Source organism: Triplophysa rosa, linkage group LG15 (genome assembly GCF_024868665.1).
Source record: "Triplophysa rosa linkage group LG15, Trosa_1v2, whole genome shotgun sequence".
NCBI lineage: Eukaryota > Metazoa > Chordata > Actinopteri > Cypriniformes > Nemacheilidae > Triplophysa > Triplophysa rosa.
The window spans coordinates 9,816,656-9,830,948 of NC_079904.1; the positions used below are offsets into that span (position 1 = coordinate 9,816,656).

General features: G+C 40.3%; 1 protein-coding gene across 2 annotated transcripts; it reads left to right on the forward strand.

Annotated features, from left to right (window-relative positions):
• Positions 1-2,578: 2,578 nt before the first annotated feature.
• thbs1b (thrombospondin 1b) lies at positions 2,579-13,773 on the forward strand. Of its 2 annotated transcripts, none has more exons than XM_057353178.1 (23): positions 2,579-2,770; positions 2,894-2,978; positions 3,123-3,682; positions 3,780-3,855; positions 4,145-4,237; positions 4,355-4,464; positions 4,690-4,815; positions 5,275-5,371; positions 6,449-6,622; positions 6,712-6,888; positions 6,962-7,135; positions 7,229-7,356; positions 7,727-7,879; positions 7,958-8,176; positions 8,974-9,081; positions 9,523-9,682; positions 9,780-9,898; positions 10,717-10,951; positions 11,033-11,260; positions 11,355-11,626; positions 11,708-11,805; positions 11,903-12,042; positions 12,125-13,773. In XM_057353178.1, exons 2-23 carry the CDS (start codon positions 2,915-2,917, stop codon positions 12,130-12,132), a joined length of 3,519 nt encoding a protein of 1,172 aa, XP_057209161.1. In that variant the 5' UTR covers positions 2,579-2,770; positions 2,894-2,914; the 3' UTR covers positions 12,133-13,773. The 2 variants fall into 2 exon arrangements, with proteins under 2 accessions (XP_057209161.1, XP_057209162.1); XM_057353179.1 differs by having other exon boundaries at positions 2,579-2,762.
• Positions 13,774-14,293: the final 520 nt, after the last annotated feature.

Consider the following 14,293-nt stretch of genomic DNA (forward strand, 5'->3'; position numbering starts at 1 on the left):
ACCTCAACTGCAACTGGTCAACTCAGGTTCCCGAGAGAAGCGTATGTGCATCACTGGGAGAGAGAGTATGGTTTCCATGACAGAGCTTTGGAAGCTGATCAGCTGAGTTATGTGGGAGACGCTTAGACTGACAGCGTCTCATGACAGGAAGCCATATTTTTGAGCACAATAGGCCAACATGGCTGCAGGATACAAAGAGTCAACACTTAGCAATGATGGTCCGTGCTGCTGACTGCAGATCAAACATCTGTCCACACAAGCCTGTAAGGTGAGATTTATCACTATGTCCCCCCAAACAATAATGCTTATCTAAAATAGTCACCCCCGGATGAAATTGTTTAAAATGTAAAACACAATACTGAATTTTCAACATTTTCCAAAGATTCATCCTTAAATGAATCCTTTAATCTTTAATTCCACATTCATCCTTAAAGGGGGAGTTCACCCAAAAATAAAAATTCTGTCATGATTTACCCCCGACTTGTTCCAAACCTGTATACATTCTGTCATGGCTCTGCTTCCTTAGTCATGTTTTTCTTGGTCCTGTAGCAGAGCCATGACAAAGTCTTTGGTTATGTGTGGAGAGAAACATATTATTGTCCATTTGACAGTAATATACGTTCTCTCCAGTGTCTTGTCATTGGCCCCATTCCTCTTGTTTCCTCGTTATCTTTCCCTAAGTGTTTGATTACCCACACCTGCCCCGTGTCGTTATCCCTCGTTTGTCTTCCCTTTAAATACCCTCTTGTTTCTTTGTCTTGTGCTCGTGGATTGTACTGTGTGGATTATGTTTGTGCTCTCACCCATGTTCCTGGTCCTTGCCCTGTTCGTGTTTCGTGAGTTTTGTGTTTTATGATTTAAGACGTTTGGTCGTTTCCTTTAGTTTGGTTTAGTGTTCTGGTTTTCATTTTGCCCCCCTCGTGGGAAGTCTTTTATTTCAAGTTTGTTTCTTAGTTTAGTTCCTGTTTTATACCCCCTCGTGGGTTTTGTTTTGTGTGTTTTTGTAATAAATATTTTCTGTTAACCCCTTCACTGCCTGCCTGCGCTTGGGTTCTTCTCTCTTGCACGCCAGTCGTGACACATTCATTTGTTCGGCTGAACACACAAAAAAAGATATTTGAAAGAATGTTAGCAACCGACAATTCTGAGGCACCATTGACTTCCATAGTAGGAAAATTAATGTGTTTTTTTTTTTGTTCTGTTGAACACAAAAGAAGATATCTTGAAAAAAGTATGAAAGCAAAAATGTTCTGGGGCACCTTATCATTTTAAATTTTCCTAGTCAATGGTGGCCAAGAACTTTTTGGTTACAAGCATTCTTCCAAATATCTTTTTTTGTGTTCAACCGAACAAAGAAATGTATACAGGTTTGGAACAACTTGGGTGAGTAAATTATTTTCATTTTTGGGTGAACTATCCCTTTAAAGCCAACAGAACTGGAATTAGGATAGGAAAAGATAAATCTGGATTTGACGTAATATATGCCATAATATTTTTTATGAAACTTCAGCTGAGAATATAGATTTAAGGAAGCCATATGCACATTCAGTTGAATTGAAGTGCCTTCATTCCTGTGACGTTTTATTCAAATAATCAACACTACTGAGGTCTACCCAGCACAAGTCTGCATACTTCCTATTTCAAATCCTTGGGTATTTCAAATAAAATCTGTTTTGAGTAGGAATAGGAAATGGTTGGCTGATCCTCTTTTCTTCTTTTCTTCATCTTAACTGAGCCAGTCAAAGATGCTGAAGTCACAACACACAAGCAGAAATGCACAACAAAAGAGCTCCATATGTTTGTGCAATACTTTGCCTTAAAATTGTATACAGTGTATGGCAGATTTTCAACCAGGTTGAAAATGTATGTTCAATTTTCAGAACATAAGTAAAACAAAGAAATATAAAGTTATAAATAAAAAAAGAAATAAAAAACTTTCTCCACAGATAGTACTGGTGTTCTGTCTGATATCGATTAAAAGGTTTAGACCAGCATTCTCTTTTTCTGAATGCTATACAGAAACACTTCTGAAACAGAAGTCATTCAGGAGACTCAAGTACTCCAATAACAACAGAACGGCCTCTAGCGGAGAGACGTGTTACAGCACCCACTTTTATCCCATGAGCATCCTTTCACATGGCAGTAACCGATTGTTAGAGATTGAGTGCTGGTTATCAGAAACATTTTCTAAACAAGTAAAAATAGACTAAAACGAAATAGTCCACTTTGAACATTAAACGTAGCTGTCATTCATTATAACCTGCCACAATATTAAACAAAATACCGGTTGGGTAGACGGAGCATTCAATGAAATGGAATGACTGGAATCAGGGAATGAGCTAAAGAAATAATATCTTGATACAAAAATAATCAGGACGGGGGCAAATAAAAAGCCACAAAACGGAAGCAGTGGTCACGAAAATCAAAAGTATGTTTATGGAATGTGCTCATTGGAATGTGGTGCGTTTTCCCCCTCGTGTTCTCAGACGAACGCTCGCAAGCTCGTCCCTTTTCCCTTCCCGCATCTGATTGGAGGAGACGCGATCAGGAATGTCATGAAACTATTTAAATAGCACTTTGTTCTCCTTGGTAATAGTTAGATTTGGCCACTGTAACTACAGCAAAAGAAAGACCGAATGTGGTAAGATCGCGGTTCACGGGGAGAACTTTACCGCTTTATTTTGAAACAACTTTTGATTCACGCATCTTGGAAATTATAATCACTTTTCCGGGATTTATACAGTTTCTGCTGTTTGGAACGGGTGAGAAGGTGCGTTTCTTCTTTATTTGCAAATATGTGGAAACGAGAGTAATAGTTTAACAGAGATTTGCATTTTATTTATTCTCTGTACTTTTGTTTAGGCTATATTCATGTTATACCTGTATTTGATAGGTAAAACAAACAAGCACTAAAATGAAGTCAACGGTGATCTTTTTGCTATTGATGCTTTGGACCTGCGAGAGCGCGAGAGTCGCAGGTGAGCGATGATAGAAAAAGCTCGTATGGTGTTTCGGTGTAATAATTTAAGATATAACATTATTTTCGCATTTTATTAAAACTTCTCATAGGCTACATCTAAAAAGCGCATTTTAACGAAATGCTATAACTTTTGAATCCCTAGAAAGTAGAGACGACAACAGCGTTTACGACCTGTTCGAGCTCGTTCAAGTGCCCCGGAAAAACCACGGGGTCACTCTGGTAAAAGGCGACGACCCCTACAGTCCCGCCTACAAGATCCTGAACCCCGACCTGATCCCCCCGGTTCCCGAGAGAACCTTCAGGGACCTTATCGATTCCATTCACGCGGAGAGGGGATTCCTGTTCCTGGCCAATTTTAAACAGTTCAAGAGGACGAGGGGAAGCATCCTGACCGTGGAGAAGAATGATGGATCCGGACCCGTATTCGAGATCGTCTCCAACGGGAAGGCAAACACCCTGGACATCGTTTACTCCACCGAGAACAAACAACAGGTGGTGTCCATTGAGGAAGCGGATTTGTCTGTGGGACACTGGAAAAACATCACTCTTTTCGTGCAAGAGGACAGGGTTCAATTTTACGTGGGATGCGAGGAGGTGAATACGGCGGAGCTTGACGCTTCTATCCAGACAATCCTCACTCAGGAGATCCCAGGTGTGGCGAGCTTAAGGGTCGGCAAGGGCGCTGTGAAGGACAAGTTTATGGTGAGTTTGGATTTCAGTGTATCCTGTGAATATGCATGCCCAAAAGTACAGCTAACCGAGGTGGCTGCATAAATGTAACCATTTGTAAATGTTTTAGGGTGTGCTGCAAAACGTGCGCTTTGTTTTCGGAACGACACTGGAGGCGATTCTGAGGAATAAAGGATGCCAAAGCTGTAAGTGTGATGTTCAACACACGCAACGATGTGTGGCTCATTAACTTTGGGCGAGCGCTTTTGAATATCGGGATGATAAATGTGCGCGCGGAGTGCAGCTTGGGTTGTGCGTAATGCAGGCTCTGTTCATGTCTTTCAATGCAACACTGAGGACGCACTGCCGTTATTCACTTAGCCAATGAATGAACAATAGCAAATTAAATACTTTGAGCTCCCTTTACACTCTTCAGCCTTTACCATAGCTATTATCAACTTTTCAGTGAACTTTTTCCATTTTATTAACTTACAGCCACACATATGACAAATATCATCACCCTTGAAAATCCCATAAATGGATCCAGTCCTGCCATCAGAACTGATTACACTGGACACAAAACAAAAGGTAATATCTTTTGAGTAGCCGATTCACAATACAAATAAATGTTATACAACATTTAAGTGTTATCTTAGAATAGCTGTGCGGGTTTAACTTGTGCAAATGCATATTTCTACTTTATAGATCTGCAGATGATTTGTGGCTTTTCGTGTGACGATCTGGCCAGCATGTTCAAGGAACTCAAAGGTCTTGGTGTGGTGGTGCAAGAGCTGTCCAATGAACTCCGCAAAGTAGTGAGGACCAAGTTAATCATTTTACAAGTAACAAAATTGTGCATTGTTAGTTGCTCTAAAAATGCTGGAATGTACAGAAGAGGGCTAACGTATTTACAAAACATCAACTGAATTGAACAGTAGATGTTGTTGTATATAGATATAAATAACGATACAAAATGAAACTAGCATAGTGAACCTGTGTTGTATATTAACCAAACGAAACCCTCGTTGTTGTATTTCTAGACCGATAAGAACAACATGCTCATGAACCGCATAGGAGTTCATAACGGTGTCTGTCTTCACAACGGAATTATGCACAAAAACAAGGACGAATGGACAGTAGATGACTGCACAGAGTGCACTTGCCAGGTAGGAACCCAATACTCTGCAGACATGCACCTGTTAAACCCTGAGAGCTCTCTACTCTGTCATTAAACCACTAATTTGTGTGTTAGAGAGATGAGAGCCACGTCTCCGTGTATACATACACAGTGCTAGCCTAAGTCCTGTGACTCCTGTCCATTGCGGCAGACATAAGCTGGGTGTGTTTCCTGAAGCACATAGTCTGTAATTAAAAGTAGGAAACTGAGGTAACTAAAGAGAATACTTGAACAGTAGGTTAAACCAAACTTTGAAAACTAAATTTAGGGTACTAAATATATACAGTACATGCCATTCTTCTTTGATGCACTTTGTATCAAACTGAGAAACAGTCACATGCCTAATAATAGAGACTTAAGCAGAGAGCAAGAGATTGATTCACAAACCAAATGCACTAGTTGTGGATATGTAACAAATAATTAACAAAAGAAATTGTGTTGACTGCAGAACTCTGCAACGGTGTGCCGGAAGATCTCGTGTCCCCTAATTCCATGTGCAAATGCCACGGTGCCTGATGGGGAGTGCTGCCCTCGATGTGGAACGCGTAAGTACTGAACTACATATATGTTCATATTTTGTCTGCCAAGTACATGCACCGTTCAAAAAAATGCTGGGTAATTTTTAACCCACGGTTGGGTCAAAAGGGGACAATTATAACCGTTGAGTTATAAATTAACTTATGCTGGGTTGTTTCAACCCATAGGGTCAAATATGGACACTTTCTGGGTTCATTTAAAGGGATAGTTCACCCAAAAAATTCTGTCATCATTTACTCACCCTCAAGTTGTTTCAATCCTGTATCAATTTCTTTGGTTTGTTGAAAACAAAAGAAGATATTTTGAAAAATATGTGAAACCAACCAGTTCTGGGGCACCGCTGATTACCATAGTAGTACCATAGTTTTTTTCTAATATGATGCATTTTTATTTTTGGGTGACTTTTCCCTTTAACCAAACATGTTGGGATTGTTCCTTTTTGACCCAACCAAAATAATCCAATAATAAAAATAATAATCCAGCATTTTCTGACTTTGGGCTGCAGTGTACACTTGAAAGTACTCTACACCAAGCAATAACATGTTTTATAAAAGCTTTTGTGTTAAAAGAGCTGTTGCTTTCCAAACATCCCCAGTCATTCTTACATCACACAATAGACTTCAACTGAAGTTTTCCTAATGAATGGAACAGTAGAGCTATTGTGCATCACTGAAACACTAAATGGCCATAATTGTCCAAATTGGTTAAATAGAGATGGAAAATTGGTGCTGTTTGGCAGCGAGTCAACAAAGCAGACACAGCAGCGCCGTTGACACGTCTTAACGGTCTGTCATACGTTTAAATGAAAATCAGCCTCACGCATTCGGGATAATTAAGGGTGTTTGCGAATTTCATTTCCACATTTGGAGAGGTAGTCAAAAGGTATCCCTGTGCGTCAAGTACACTGACATTTCCCCCTGCATTCCAACTGTTCGGCTCATGCCAGTGTACCCTGGAGTGTTCTGTCACAAGCTGCCCTGGCTAAATTGAATCCATTAAGGACCAGTATTAAAAGCTTTTCTCCATTTTGCTGCTTTAGAAAGTAGGAATAGCTCTCCTATTGTCTCGTTTTGCTCTGTCGATAGCGAGCGACTCCGCTGAGGATGGCTGGTCCCCCTGGTCTGAATGGACCCATTGTTCCGTGTCCTGTGGAAGGGGCATTCAGCAGCGCGGGCGCTCCTGTGACCGCATCAATAACAACTGCGAGGGCACGTCGGTGCAGACGAGAGACTGCTACCTTCAGGAGTGCGACAAGCGATGTGAGTGACGCCCACTGATGACACCTTTATAGGGTTTCTGTTGGTGGGCTGGAGAAAAGTAAACGCTTCTTGCATCTCTCATTTGATAGTTAAGCAAGATGGCAGCTGGAGTCATTGGTCACCATGGTCATCCTGCTCTGTTACCTGTGGGGTCGGCGTCATCACACGCATTCGTCTTTGTAACTCTCCAACGCCCCAGATGGAAGGCAAAGATTGCCAGGGCGAAGGCCGGCAAACAGAGAGGTGTGAGAAATCGCCATGTCCAAGTAAGTACAGCCACCGAGCATAGCTAAAGTCCTTTAAAACTGTTTTTGGTTTCTAAATGGTTTGTTTTCATAGTCAATGGTGGTTGGGGACCATGGTCACCTTGGGATGCTTGTTCCACCACCTGTGGTGGTGGAGTCCAAAGCCGTAAGCGTCTTTGCAATAATCCAGCACCCAAGTATGGCGGTAAAGAATGCGTGGGAGATGCAAAGAGCACCCAGCTGTGCAACAAACAAGTCTGCCCGATTGGTGAGCAATAATGTCTCTCAACCCTGTAGCCGAGGCTAATCTGTTGTAAAATTGTAGTGAAATTGCTCACTTATCTCTGTAAATTTAACACAGATGGATGTCTTTCGAATCCGTGCTTTGCTGGAGCCCAGTGCACAAGCTTCCCAGATGGATCCTGGAAGTGTGGAAAATGTCCCACAGGTTACACTGGAAATGGAATCGACTGCAAAGACATCAATGAGGTCAAGTACATTTCTAAATTTTATGGTTATAAGTAGAAACACGCTTGTTGTTTTCTAGTAAATATATTCAAACATCCCCCACAAAAAGATATTTATACTGTATATAAAAAGGAACACAATAACATTAAATCTATTATTAGAGAAATCTAAAAATGTGATGAGGTTTAGGCTTAAAACAAGAAATACACCAAAGAGGATGAAATAAGCAAATTTTTGTACCAAAATTACTTTTTACTTGTTTTTAAACCTAAAACTCCCTTTTAAAGAAAACATACAGACTAAAAGTGCTTTTTAAGTTTTTTATCCTGAATATTTTTATCCTGGAAAGTTATTTTCATTCTCATTAAGATGTTCTTTCTCTCCTTTACAGTGTGAAAAGGTTCCTGATGCTTGCTTTGAATTCAATGGAGTCCACCGGTGTGAGAACACAGTGCCCGGCTATAACTGCCTGCCATGCCCCACACGCTACACCGGCCCTCAGCCGTTTGGACGAGGAGTGGAGGACGCCACTTCTAAGAAACAGGTAAATGAGAAACCACTGACAGGTTATGAATACCTTCTTGCGAATAGACGCGTGATGACCGATGTGTCGTTGATGCAGGTGTGCACACCCCGTAATCCCTGCCTCGACGGCAGCCATGACTGCAACAAGAATGCTCGCTGCAACTACCTGGGCCATTTCGCAGATCCCATGTACCGTTGTGAATGCAGACCTGGTTTTGCTGGAAATGGACACATCTGTGGGGAGGACACGGATCTTGACGGATGGCCTAATGCTGATCTTGTGTGTGTGGAGAACGCCACCTATCACTGCAAGAAGGTAGGATTTGATTAAAGGGCTAGTTCACCCAAAATGAAAATTCTGTCATCATTTACCATTTACATCTACTTGTCATTTCAAGCCTGTATGACTTTCTTTATTCTGCAACTTACAAATAAGGGAGCATAGAGCATATGGTGTTATTTGCCATTTTATAACAAATTAAAGTGATAGTTCACCCAAAAATGAAAATTCTGTCATCATTTACTCACGCTCTTGTCATTTCAAACCTGTATGACTTTCTTTCTTCTGCAGAACACAAAAGAAGATATTTTGAAGAATGTTGATAACCAAACAACGCCGGAACCCATTCACTTTGTCATTGGTTTTGTGTTTATATAATGGAAGTGAATTTCAAAATATCTTCTTTTGTGCTCTGCAGAAGAAAGAAAGTCATACAGGAAAGTCAATACATGAAGATTCTGTCATCATTTACTCATGCTCTTGTCATTTCAAACCTGTATGACTTTCTTTCTTCTGCAGAGCACAAAAGAATATATTTTGAAATTCACTTCTATTATATAGACACAAAACCAATGACAAAGTGAATGGGTTCCGGCGTTGTTTGGTTATCAACATTCTTCAAAATATTTTCTTTTGTGTTCTGCAGAAGAAAGAAAGTCAAACAGGTTTGAAATGACAAGAGCGTGAGTAAATGATGACAGAATTTTCATTTTTGGGTGAACTATCACTTTAATTTGTTATAAAATGGCAAATAGCAGATATGCTCTATGCTCCCTTATTTGTAAGTTGCTTTGGACGATAACGAATAAATGTAAATATATTATTTTTAAAAGGATAACTGTCCCAATCTTCCAAACTCTGGCCAAGAAGACTATGACAAGGATGGAATCGGCGACGCTTGTGATAATGACGACGACGACGATGGCATTACTGACGACAGGGTAAAAAAACAGCCCTATTATTGCCTATACATTCCACAAGTCCTCCTTACAGTCAGCTAAAATAATATTTATACACTTGAGCTGTGTATGAATGAAGAGAGCAAAGCCACCGAAAATATACAGAGCTTACAGTTTCAAATGTGGAAAAAAGGTGCTGCGTAAAGTAAACTCTTTCATTTTTGGATACAAACCTCAAATTCCACCAGCGAGGTACTGCCCTGAAAGACTCACAGTGTATTTTGCTAATCCAATATTATCTTTGGTCCGAATCCTGAAATAAGGCTCACTTTTATCCCTGCACTCCTGTAAATAGACCTACATAGCCACAGCCAAATTACAAGCCTAACATCTAAAAGTAACAACCTTCATGTGAGAGAACCCTGTGGAGAATGGGTAGCGTGTCTTTGCCATATGCTGAATTGTGGTCTCTTTCTTAAAAAGGACAACTGCCCGCTCGTCTTCAACCCAAGACAGTACGACTACGACCGCGACGATGTGGGAGATCGCTGTGATAACTGTCCATACAACAGCAACCCGGATCAGACTGACACTGACAACAATGGTGAAGGAGACGCCTGTGCTGTGGACATTGATGGAGATGGTATGGATTGATATTTGTTTTGTCATCCATAGACTCTAGAATTAACTTTTATAGCTGTAAATCACTCAGATTTAACCATTCGTTTATGTTTTTTCAGGTATTTTGAATGAAAACGACAACTGCCCATATCTGTACAATGTAGACCAGAAAGACACAGATATGGATGGAGTGGGTGACCAGTGTGACAACTGCCCTCTGGAACACAACCCAGACCAGGTATATCTATCTTTAAATAAAATCATATACGTATATTCCTCTATCCATCTCATAAACAGTATATATACACTTAATAAAGAAAGAACAATCTTGTCCATTATACTAAATAATTCACATACCTTCTATAGATTGTATATCTATATACTGTTCAGATGAACTTCAGAGCTGTTCCTAAAAATCCCCAAGAGGGTATTCTGAGTCTTCACTAAGCTATGTATGAGAGGAGTTCACACTCTTTCCTTGAAGCACAAGCTGCACAATAAAGCAATAGGGGGCTTTTCAAGGGCACTCAATAGTGTTCAATTAACCCAAAGGATATGTGGAGGTAAAGAATGGTTATTAGGGAGGAGTGGATTTGCCAGTGGGTTTAAGCATGCCCGGTCGGCTCTAGATCCCTGCAGATCACACCTGTGCCATGCTTAACTGAAGAGATGGAATGTACCCCTCCTTTCCTCATTAGACGCTGAAATGTGACTGTGGTAGTGCCAAGCTGCATGAACATGAGAAAGTGTGCACAGATGGGCCAACCAGCACAGAACAGCTTTTAAAAAGTTTCATCCTGGTTAAAATATTTGAATAAAGAAAGCATTTGCTCTTGGCACTTTGGTGTCCGAGTAAATTTGGTTGCATTTTGTTTGAGATTTCATTGAGCTCTTATTGTACAAGATGATTATTGACTTTTTTTCAGGAGAACTATCAAAAGATCCAAGCAAAACACTCAATAAGCTACCGATCCAATCTCATAGAAAAAAATGTCATTTGTGATTTAGTGTTGCAGCATTTGGATACTTGTTAAATCTACACTCTTATCCCAACAGCTCGACTCTGACTCTGATCGTGTTGGAGATAAATGTGACAGCAATCAAGATATCGATGAAGACGGCCACCAAAACAACCTAGACAACTGCCCATACATTCCCAATGCAAACCAGGCCGATCACGACAAGGACGGTAAAGGTGACGCCTGCGACTACGATGATGATAACGACGGCATCCCTGATGAAAAAGACAACTGCAGACTGGTTCCCAATTCAGATCAAGTGGATTCTGATGGTCAGTAATGCACTTTTGCGTGTAAATCTTTAACATTTGGCATTAAGATTTCTTCTTACAGATGTAACCTATCATTCATAGGCGATGGCCGTGGAGATGCCTGTAAAGACGACTTTGACGACGACAGCGTCCCAGATATCTATGACGTCTGCCCAGAGAACTTTGACATTAGTGAGACAGACTTCCGCAAGTTCCAGATGGTACCTCTGGACCCCAAGGGCACTTCTCAGATCGACCCCAACTGGGTGGTCCGTCACCAGGGCAAGGAACTTGTTCAGACTGTCAATTGCGACCCCGGTATTGCTGTCGGTACGTACTGTGTGTTATTAGTACAAACATAATATTAAATTCACATAAGCAACATAGAAATTCTTACCAATATTTTTCCAAACTTGATTTATAGGTTTTGATGAGTTCAACTCGGTAGACTTCAGCGGAACCTTCTTCATCAACACAGACAGAGATGATGACTACGCTGGCTTTGTCTTCGGATACCAGTCCAGCTCTCGTTTCTACGTGGTTATGTGGAAGCAGATCACACAGACCTACTGGTCCCACACGCCTACCAAAGCACAGGGTTACTCAGGGCTGTCAATTAAAGTGGTTAACTCCACCACCGGGCCGGGCGAGCACCTGAGGAATGCTCTCTGGCACACTGGAGATACTTCAGGACAGGTACGTTTTCACTCTGGTCACAGTGATAAAAATAACCTTACGATTATATGAATACTGATGTTACTACTCAAATGTTCTTAGGTACGCACTCTGTGGCACGACCCAAAGAATGTTGGATGGAAGGATTTCACTGCTTACAGATGGCACCTGACGCACAGACCAAGAACTGGACACATGAGGTATTATTACAGAACACATCACCAGATGTGCATATATTTAAAATATTAACGTTTTTGAGAAAATTGTGTTAAATTAACATTTCTCTGTACATTTCAGAGTGGTCATGTATGAAGGCAAAAAAATCATGGCAGATTCCGGTAGAATTTATGACAAAACATACGCAGGAGGAAGACTGGGTCTATTTGTCTTCTCACAAGAGATGGTTTACTTCTCAGACCTCAAGTATGAATGCAGAGGTGAGTAGCAACACAGATGATATTTTTTACAATCATGTACTCCACTAGCACAAGACTAACTGTGTTTCTTTGATCTTTCCAGATATGTAATTGCACAGGCAGGAAGAATATCAAAGAATGCACCTTTCTGTTAAAATATGTATTCCGGGCAAAGTCCAGGGACAGATTTGATGTTACTTTTTCTGCTGTTGCTCACACACTGGTGGAGTGAGAAAGCAGGCGGCCAATTTCAATGTAATTGTCGCTAGCTACCAATTCAGAATCTGGACCCCTCCATCATTAGCAGGTAGAGCAGAAAAGTCTCTGTTGCTATGCTTTTTTTGGGGAAGACTAAGATCTCCCTGAAAAACCTCATTCAGCTCTGTGTGGGAAGAGCTCCCAGCAGACAGCTATGCACTTCAAACCTTTATTCACACAAAAACATTTTTTATCTCCTCTCTCTCCATTCCAGAAAATAATTATGAGCAATTTATGGCCAATTTAGAGAGAGAGTGCAACCTATTACAATGATCAGTATTTTATCAAAAACAATTTTGTTCTTAACATTAAAAATGAGCAGAAGAATACAGCTTTTGTTTTTGCTTCCAGTCTGAGCTGGATTTCTATCCGTCTAAAATGTAGCTTTGCTGAATCTCATCTTAAGTTTCATGTACATTCATAAAGGGCTGGTGGGAGACATCTTGTGGTTTAGTGAGCATAGTTTTCTCAGGGCTAGATGGTTAAACAATTTTAACAATTCATTAGAAATGGCATAATGAAAGGTTTGAAGATTCTCCAAAGTGATGAATGTTCCACAATAATCTTTATTACAGGAAATAACTCGCCACATACGGACATTAGACTACCAAGTAATCTAGTCTCCTGTGTTATTCGAGCGTCTGATCTCCAAGGGAAAGTTGAGGTCAAGTTTTCAGACCTGAGTTCTATGTAGATAGTATGTAGCACTTAAAATGCTTATTGTTTGGCCAGACTGCGCTGCCAGAAGCGTAAGAGGGGTCTGTCTCTCACTAAAAAATAATTATTAAAATGTAAAAGAAAACAAAACCTTACAAGCAAGGCTGTGAGGCGCTAATCACGAAAGTCGTTTCTAAGGAGATGGTCTTCTGAACAGTGTTCGACTGCCTTTTCTGTAGAGAGAGAGAAAAAGGAGAACGTTGATGTACAAATATTACCTCATGACTTTTGTAATTTGATCAAGCAAACGCTTTTTCATATGACTTTATTTCCTTTGCTTAAAGAAATCAAATCGGTTGCCTTATCGCTACTGTAGCACAAGTTGTAAATAGTATTCCTGACAGAAGAAACACCCGGCCCCACACACCAATGGAAAATCGAGTGAAATGGGAGACCACCTTTTTTTTTTAGTTATTCTTTTGTACTCCTTCAAATGTCCAGTACTTTTTGTTAAGTTGATAAATTATTGTTCTGTCTGTTGTCTCTGTTTGTAAGACTGTTTCATATGTGTGTGTAGATAAATGCTATTTAAATAATTTATCATGGAGTGCAGCCTGAGGAGGAGGCATTTCCATCTGTATAAACAGTTTGCACACTGAGGTGAAGATGTTCTGTTCTTCATTGTTTTTATCTTTGTTGTGTTGTTATTTTTGTACAGTTAGTGATGCTTGACTGTAAACATTTTTACTTAGTTTTTACTTGCAAAGTGCTATTTTTACGTATAGCAATTATTTTGGTTCATACATCAGAATAATAAACAGATGGTAGACATTGTAAAACGGATGTTTATTTGCTTTTTTGTTGATTCAGTTATTTGTTCTCTCCCACAAGATTTTTCTTTCAAGTCTAATGACAGACGACAATCTTTCCAGTGATATTTTGTGCACATCTTCTGCATGACTATGCTCCTACATGTGCTTTGAAACAAATTGCAACATAGTTTAAAAAAGCTGCTTTAAAAAATAACGCAAAATAGACATTGTAGATCAAGGTCAATGTTGGTTCCAAGTTTAAGAACAAAAATAGACAAGTCCGGCCTCTTCTGAAGGCAGGCACGCATATCTTCAGAAGAAGTGTGGAATGTTGCATCAGGTACTCCCCCCAGGGTTAATCTTGCAGTTCCTCACTATATTCTGTGGGTCGAGTGTGAACCTCCCTGACCTCCAGTGTGGCATTCTGGGTTTACTTGGGTGATTTACTGCTTCTCTGAGAGGTTTGGGTCTGCGTATACTTTGTTAAATGCATTCATATTGCGCTGGCTAGGGATCACAGCAGATCTCAGAGTTGAAAGGTTATG